This window comes from Mytilus galloprovincialis, chromosome 6 (genome assembly GCF_965363235.1).
Source record: "Mytilus galloprovincialis chromosome 6, xbMytGall1.hap1.1, whole genome shotgun sequence".
Lineage (NCBI taxonomy): Eukaryota > Metazoa > Mollusca > Bivalvia > Mytilida > Mytilidae > Mytilus > Mytilus galloprovincialis.
Genome location: NC_134843.1, coordinates 4,812,959 through 4,822,461, shown reverse-complemented (window position 1 = coordinate 4,822,461; position 9,503 = coordinate 4,812,959). Strand labels below are relative to the sequence as shown.

Sequence of the window (9,503 nt, the reverse complement as noted above, 5' to 3'; positions counted from 1 at the left end):
ATTTATCCTGAAAAATGGGCAGAAGGATATATAGCACCCTTACATAAGGCTAATGATATTCTTGATCCTAATAACTATCGTGGTTTGACCATAACTAGTTCAATAGGAAAATTGTTTAATTCTATTTTAAATTCCCGACTAGACAAATTTCTAGTCGAACACAAAATAATTGATGGCTGCCAAATTGGCTTCACAAAAAAAGCTAGGACCTCTGACCACATGTTTGTAATCAAGACAATTATTGATAAATATTGTAATAACCCTGGTGGTAGACTATATGCCTGCTTTGTTGACTTCAAAAAGGCCTTTGATACTGTTATTCACACTGGAATCAAATTGAAACTACTAGATATTGGGGTGGGATCTTCTTTTTACAACATCATCAAAAGCATGTATGAAGTAAGTAAATCATGTGTAAAGGTAAATGAAAACTTAACAAATTCCTTTTCAACGCACCTGGGGGTGAAACAAGGAGACAATCTGAGTCCAAACCTCTTCAAGATCTTTATTAATAATTTGACAAACTATTTAAAACACTCTGAAGACCCAGTTTCAATAAATGATCAAGATTTACACTGCCTTATGTATGCTGACGATATTGTTTTATTGTCAACATCTCCGAATGGTTTGCAAAAAAAAATTGGACATTTTGCAAAATTACTGCAATGATTGGTGCTTAAGTGTGAATACAAACAAAACAAAGGTTCTTATATTCAACAAGGCAGGTAGATTGATTAACAAATATGATTTTATGCTAAATGGTGTAAAACTAGAGTGTGTTAAAACATATAAATATTTGGGTATACATTTTTGTGCATCTGGCTCCTTTACAGTAGCCCAGGATGAATTGTATAAAAAGGCTCTAAAAGCCTATTTTAAGTTATCTAAAGATTTTTTATCCTTGCATCCTTCAGTCAAAACAAGCATGCATGTTTTTGATCATACCATCAAACCCATCTTGCTATACAGCTGTGAGATATGGGGTGCCTTTAATCCTATGTCGTCTAAATATAGAAATGGAATTTTTTCATTTGACCATATTTATTCTAAATTACCTGCTGAAAAACTTCATACTAAATTCTGTAAATTTATTCTTGGAGCTCCAAAAAAAAGCACCAATTTTGCAGTATTAACTGAGTTGGGAAGACTACCAATATATTTTAACATGATTAAAGCAATGACTAAATACTATTACAGATTAGAAAAGTCAGACACTAACTTTCCATTGTTATATAATGCATTTATAGAATCAAAGAAATTGTATGAGTCAAAGAAACCATCATGGTATATGTCATCTGAAAAACTTCTTTCACTGATTAATAATTATCAAATATCCTCAGACATGGCTAAACCAATTGACAACAGAAAACTAAGAATTGCCATGTTAAAAGATTGGGAAAAGAATCTCAAAACTCACTCAGAAGGAAAACTTTGCACATATGTTACGTTTAAAGCAAATTTTGGTTGTGAAAAATATCTTGATATTGTTAAAAAATTTTAAGATAGACGGAGTCTAACAAGATTTCGCATATCTGCTCACCATTTACTTATAGAGAGAGGTAGATATAGTAATACTCCCCGACACAATAGAGTATGTAAGAGATGTTGTAGTAATGAGGTCGAAGATGAAACACATTTTCTTTTTAACTGTGATAGTTTATCAGATCAAAGGAAAGACATGATAACAATGATAAATAATTGCTGCAAGAATTTTCAATATCTTGACCCTAAACAAAAACTGATATGGTTAATGAATAATGAAGATGAGAATTTATTATCAGAATTATGCATGTTCATTAAGAAATATGAAAAGTTTTAATGGGATTTATTTCCCTCTACTACTTGTAATTTGAACTTTATATTTTCTCCATAGTGAGTTCTAGAGCACCGTCCCTTGATGAATATTGTCCAGTAGCAATGTTAACCCTTGCTATTGTGCATTAGTCATGAGGAGAATCACTATTGGAGTAATCTCATGTATCTGTAGCTAGTTCTGAAGGATCCCCCCTTGATGACCTTTGCATTGTTGTGATGAAGTCCCTCACTACTGTGCACTGGTCATGAGGAGAACTACTGCAGATTGAGATACTATATTCCCGGTTCTATTTTTGCTATTTTTTAGTTTCTGTATTTTAAAATAAACTTAATATCATATCCTTTTAATATTAAATCGGCCTCATTGCACTCAATGTCTCTTACTATAATTATATCCTACATTACTCATATTATCAATTTATTATTTGTGTATTACTTATTGTGTATTTCACTAATGTTTATATAATCATTGTATTATGATGTTTTTGTATCTTGCCTGACAAGGGGTGAAGGGCCCATGATTGGAAAAATAAAATAATGTCTAATAATGTCTAATGTCTAAGTTACTAGGACGAACATAAATCAGGGCGAACAGGTACTATGACGAACGTGAATCAGGGCCAACAGGTACTAGGACGAACATAAATTAGGGCGAACGGGTACTAGGACGAACGTGAATCAGGCCGAACGGACCCGTATTCGGATGGTTAGCAGGTAAATCCGTAACAAACTCTTGTGAACAAATTTAACAAATTTTGTGATACAGGTACACTTTTTGTAAGAAGAAACAGAAGAAAGCATTTGAACAGGTTATGTAGAGAATTACTTTTTTACCATGCGTTTGTATGTTCAAATTGTTGCAAAAAAAAAACCTAAAAAAACAAAATAGAAAATGTTACCGGAAGTTTATTTTCCATATTAATTGTCGAATCCGGCGGGAGAAGAACGGAATCCGTAATTTAAAACACCAAGCTTGTCACCTTATTTTGTAAGAGACATATATGGCCATATATATATAATACATTGTCTCTTATTTTACAAAAATACACACGAATATAGGTAATACTTTTACTAACACATTTCAGACGTTAATATTATCAAAGTCTACTACCTGTAATGTTCTATAGCAAGAATTTGTTTTTTAGTAGCTGGGACCAGAGACATATATACACATGTGTATATATATATATATGTCTCTGGTATGGTTTATCCACCACCAATAACAGATGTGTTGTGGATCAGGTTTGTATGGTTTATCCACATCCAATAACAGATGAGCTGTGGATCAGGTTACTATGGTTTATCCAACACCAATAACAGATAAGCTGTGGATTAGTTTGGACTGGCTGACTGTTGTGTTAAGATTGTTACTTACAGAACTAGTTTCATGTGTAACTTTAAAGTCATAATAAACGAAAATTAACCGTTGAAAAATAATGTTCTTCCAATTAATGAACCAATAATAATTATGCATACAAACATCATAAACTAAGTCTTTTGTGCACGATTTTATCATTTTTTTTGCTTAAATTACGATTTATAAATCGTCAATTTTTTTTTCAATAAGCCAGTGTTGTTGTGAAAATATGGCAGGTAATTAAAGTTCGTGTTTTGAAGCCGAAGTTTGACGATTGTCAACAATCAACAAAAAAACATTGATGTTGAGCAAGTGTTTAGGGAGCTACCATTTGATTTTTATGGGGGGGGGGGGGGGAGGGGGTGGGGGGGGGGGGGCTAGGATGAAAAATTTTGTCCTGCATTTCTTTTTAGTTGTAATCTCTGTCCTGCCTTTTTATTTTTCATTCTATTCGGTCCTGCCTTTTTTTTATTAGTTTATCCCGACTTTTTTTTACCTAAATTGTCATCCTGCCTTTTTTTTTTGCAAAGTGTCTCATCCTGCCTTTTTTTTTTACTCCAAACTTCTGTCCTGCCTATTTTTTTCAAATTTCATCCTAGCCCCCCCATAAAAATCAAATGGCAGCTCCCTTAACATGTACAATCAGATAGTAGTTTATTTTAAGGACATACATGTGTATTGCAATCACTCTTTTTACAAGATGGGTCACGCTGAGGTCACTTTGCATACTGAAAATATGTCGGGGAATTGCTTCCTGGAAGGAAGCTTCCAGGAAGCAATAAAAATAAAGTAAACTTCTTCTAATTACGAATGAACTAAAGATTTTTCTTCAGTAAAAAGTATATGTACATACATTTTATGATGAAAACTATCCATTGAGTTATAAAAAACATATGCATTATTTTTTTTAATTTGAGGTTTCTTATGACTTTAAGTTGAGTGATGTTTACAAATCTTCTGTTATAAATCAATATAGATAAGAAGATGTAGTATGCTTGCCAATGACACAATCTAAACATGGCCCCATAATGACTAATGTAAAATAATTCAAACAGGAAAATCAACGGTCTAATCTATATAAAAAATGAGAAATGAGAAACAAGAAACAAAATTCAAGCCATCTTTATATCTTGAGTATAAATTTTTCACGTTTGTAAGATATACTTGTACATGTTTAATAATGGTTTTTTGTTTTAACTTCCAGCACGTCCGGGTTAAGACGTTTGTGAGAAAAAATGTTAAGATAATGACAAGTCGTTACCACTCAAGAAACAGTATGGAAGATCTATTTACTTCGTTGAGAAATGGAAGTGGTCAGCTACTGACCGAGTATAAAAGGAATGGTGGTTATATGGATATTGTTGATTCTGAAGGGAAATCCTTGTTAATACACAGCTTATTTGATCACAACATTGCAAGGACAAAATTGTTAATAAAACTAGGCTGCAACATTAATCTTGGCACAACAAATGGATTATCTCCCTTGCATGTTGCATGTATACAGAAAAGTTTGCTACAGGTTGAATTGTTAATGGAAAGTGGAGCTAATATAAAAGTAAAAACTGAAATCGGGAGGACACCTCTTATGCAAGCCATAATTACAGGTAGTTACCAGATTGTAGAAAAACTTTTGACATTGGGGTCAGAGGTGAATGTTTTTGACAATATAAGAAACACTCCACTTCAGATAGCATTGCTAATGAAAAGAGAAGATATTGCAGATTTACTTGTCAAACAGAAGGGAATAGATCTATCATTGTCTTTCCGTTGTCGTATTGATGAAGACTTTTTATATATTACAAAATACCTTCTTCAAATGGGAGCTAATCCTTTTGAAAGATGCCAATCTGGTAGCAGACAGAAAGCTTTCTTTCCTGCGATGCTTGATTTGGAGATTGTATCTTCTCAAGAAATTTCTTCAAAAGTTGAACCAATCTATAAGGAAATTTTTACAGAGTATGGACTGTCTACTGCATCTTACACAAAAAACAAAATGCTACAAGAATTTCTTAACTGTAGTCCAATTTTACGTTTATTTGAAATTGAACCCACATTACAAATTAGTGTTGATAGATGTGTAAATAAGGTCTTTAACAAATTTTTGTCAATTCTTAAAACTTTGAGTGGCCTTGGTCTTGTTTTCCCAATAAATAAAGATATTTGGCAATGCAAATGTGAAAACACAAGACTTGTAGATATTGTGAACCAGCTTAAGAATCAACAACAGTTTTGGTCAGTTATGTATTCCATCCGAATATCTCCACCTTCACTGAAACAACAGTGTCGAACAGCTGTGAGATCTCAGTTGACATTTGGTGTGACACACAAGGTACGACAGCTTCCATTACCACAACAAATAAAGCAATATTTATGTTTTCCAGAACTCAAATGATTGTTATATAGCTGTGAGATCTCAGTTGACATTTGTAGTGACACACAAGGTACGACAGCTTCCATTACCACAACAAATAAAGCAATATTTATGTTTTCCAGAACTCAAATGATTGTTATATAGCTGTGAGATCTCAGTTGACATTTGTAGTGACACACAAGGTACGACAGCTTCCATTACCACAACAAATAAAGCAATATTTATGTTTTCCAGAACTCAAATGATTGTTATATAGCTGTGAGATCTCAGTTAACATTTGGTGTGACACACAAGGTACAACAGCTTCCATTACCACAACAAATAAAGCAATATTTATGTTTTCCAGAACTCAAATGATTGTTATATAGCTGTGAGATCTCAGTTAACATTTGGTGTGACACACAAGGTACAACAGCTTCCATTACCACAACAAATAAAGCAATATTTATGTTTTCCAGAACTCAAATGATTGTTATATAGCTGTGAGATCTCAGTTGACATTTGGTGTGACACACAAGGTACGACAGCTTCCATTACCACAACAAATAAAACAATATTTATGTTTTCCAGAACTCAAATGATTGTTATATAGCTGTGAGATCTCAGTTGACATTGGTGTGACACACAAGGTACAACAGCTTCCATTACCACAACAAATAAAGCAATATTTATGTTTTCCAGAACTCAAATGATTGTTATATAGCTGTGAGATCTCAGTTGACATTTGGTGTGACACACAAGGTACGACAGCTTCCATTACCACAACAAATAAAGCAATATTTATGTTTTCCAGAACTCAAATGATTGTTATATTGATTAGGCTTATAAATTATTTTCTGTTTAAAATAGTTAGCAAGTAAAAAAGTTGGTGCCTGTGAGTTTTCTATATAATTGTTCAAGGAAGGTTGGGATTGGTTTTGGGAGTTTTGATCCCAACATTTTATGAATTAGGGGCCAAAAAGGGCCCAAATTAGCATTTTCTTGGTTTTCGCACTATAACTTTAGTTTAAGTAAATAGAAATTTATGAAAATTTTGACACAAGGTTTATGACCACAAAAGGAAGGTTGGGATTGATTTTGGGAGTTTTGGTTCCAACAGTTTAGGAATTAGGGGTCAAAAAAGGGCCCAAATAAGCATTATTCTTGGTTTTTGCACCATAACTTTAGTATAAGTAAATAGAAATCTATGAAATTTAAACACAAGGTTTATGACCATAAAAGGAAGGTTGGGATTGATTTTGGGAGTTTTGGTCCCAACAGTTTAGGAATAAGGGGCCCAAAGGGTCCAAAATTATACTTTGTTTGATTTCATCAAAAAATGAATAATTGGGGTTCTTTGATATGCCGATTCTAACTGTGTATGTAGATTCTTAATTTTTGGTCCAGTTTTCAAATTGGTCAACATAAAGGTCCAAAGGGTCCAAAATTAAACTTAGCTTGATTTTAACAAAAATTGAATTCTTGGGCTTCTTTGATATGCTGAATCTAAACATGTACTTAGATTTTTTATTATGGGCCCAGTTTTCAAGTTGGTCCAAATCAGGATCCAAAATTATTATATTAAGTATTGTGCAATAGCAAGAAATTTTTAATTGCACAGTATTCAGCAATAGCAAGAAATCTTCAATTGCACAGTATTGTGCAATAGCAAGAATTTTTCAATTACACAGTATTGAGCAATAGCAAGAAATCTTCAATTGCACAGTATTGTGCAATAGCAAAAAATTTCAATTGCACAGTATTGCGCAATAGCAAGAAATATCTAATTGCACAATATTGTGCAATAGCAAGAAATTTTCAATTGATTGGAGTTATCTTTCTTTGTCCAGAATAGTAGTTGAATCAATTTAAATCATTGTTTTATACGATATACAATGTACATGTATATTTACTTTTACTACCAACTGATAAATTAAAACAATCTTTACCATTCAGTGATAACAAGCACTTTTTTTACGTTTTAATATTTTATGATGTATTTAAATGAGTAGTTATTGCTATTTCTTCAATTTTTTTGAGAGGATTAATATTCAACAGCATAGTGAATTGCTTAAAGGCAAAACAAACATTTTAAGTTCATTAGACCACATTCATTCTGTGTCAGAAACCTATTCTGTGTCAACTATTTAATCACAGTCCAAATTTAGAGCAGAATCCAGCTTGAAAGTTGTGTCCATACTTGCCCCAACCGTTCAGGGTTCAACCTCTGCGGTCGTATAAAGCTGTGCCCTGCGGAGCATCTGGTTTTAAACTGTCACAGTGGTACAATCTGTATAGTGGTACAATCTGTATAAGAAAATCGCTCCAATGGGAGACAAACCTAAAAGTGGATTAAACATGACAGAATCTCGAAACTAATAGTAGACAATTATAAATAAATAAGGAGATGTGGTATGATTGCCAATGAGACAACTAAACACCAGTCTGGGAGTTCAAAGACACAGCTATTAGAAATTGAAATATTATTTTAAAATTTTGTTATTGTATTTATATCAAAATTGAATATATTATCATAATAGTGTTTTGAACATACACTTGTTTTTTTAAATGTATAAGAAAATCACCCCAAATGGGAGATAATCCTATAAGTGGATTAAACATGACTGAAATTCATAATTAATAATAGACAAATATATATATAAATAATTTAATTTTGGATGTAACACGTCTTCTGATTGGCTGACGTTATTTTGTTATGAACCCATAGACATAATTTAGTCATGTGACCGTGACGTCATCAACGTTTTTTCATGGTTTTCCACGGTTTAAAATGAAATTTAGAATTAAATTATAAGAAATGACTGTAATATTTTTTCTGTCTATTCGAAATAACATAAAAAATGTGGTGCACACTGTTGAATAACCCGCTACGCGCGTTATTCAGTGTGCACCAAATTTTGTATGTTATTTCTTCATAGACAGAAAAAAATATTACAGTCATTCCTTAAATAAATATGAGATGTGGTACTATTACCAATGAGGCAACTATCCATCAGAGCTCAAATTACCAGAATATTAGAAATGATTGATACAGCTAGTACTGTCACTGTCAATGTATGGCCTACAAAAATAAGAAAAAAGCCATATTATATATATAGTAAGTTATAAAAGGCTTCTACATTAAAAATTGTGAAACAATTCAAAACAGAAAACTAATGTTCTAATTTGTAATTGTACAAGGTTATGAAAAACAAATATGACACCCACGAACCAACAACAACTACTGAATGTCAGCTTCCAATTAAAAGTACTTTTGAAACAGGTTTTTTTCGTATGAATGCCATATGGATGAGAATTTCTCTTATTTATGTCCATGCTATAAATATTTTTTTGGTTTATGTAAGCATATTTAATACTTAAAAGTTTATATGCAAAGAGCCATTTTAGTTTGAATTGCCACCTCTGTATAATAACTTGACATACTGTGTACAGAGACATATAAACATCTGTCTTTTAATGTGTGCTTGAACACATACAATTTGTTTGAGTGAACAACTGTTCTTTGATATATTTCTCATGTTTATAAAATTGTTTCAGTGAGATTATAACGTACTGTGGCCATTTACCTAGCTTCACTATGTTAAGATAAGATAAGATATTTTTATTCCAATTAAAGGGCCCATGAAGAGCAAAGCAATTTATTATGGCACCCTCAACGGAGTTGGGGTGACGTATTGTTATTCTACGTTTCTTTTTTTTCTTATTATTTTTATTATTTTTCTTCCACACATTTTGTCCAGGAGATTTCTCAAAATCCAAAGGACACAAGTTGATGGAACTCTATTATATTGAGGACCCTTAGGTGAAGAGTTGCAGTCACCATGGAATGGTTCAAGATGGCTGCCGTTTCCATGGAAACTGCAAAAATGTGAAAAATTTTCAAAATTCTAAATTCTTCATTATAAGACCCAAGTGGATGAAACTTTGTGGAAGTGTTACCTGATATGCCTAGATGTGCAT

General features: G+C 32.5%; 1 protein-coding gene across 1 annotated transcript; it reads left to right on the top strand.

The window, feature by feature from the left end:
• The first annotated feature begins 2,732 nt into the window (after window positions 1-2,732).
• LOC143078763 (uncharacterized) lies at window positions 2,733-6,457 on the top strand. The gene is made up of 2 exons (XM_076253717.1): window positions 2,733-2,874; window positions 4,377-6,457. Exon 2 carries the CDS (start codon window positions 4,419-4,421, stop codon window positions 5,562-5,564), a length of 1,146 nt encoding a protein of 381 aa, XP_076109832.1. The 5' UTR covers window positions 2,733-2,874; window positions 4,377-4,418; the 3' UTR covers window positions 5,565-6,457.
• Window positions 6,458-9,503: the final 3,046 nt, after the last annotated feature.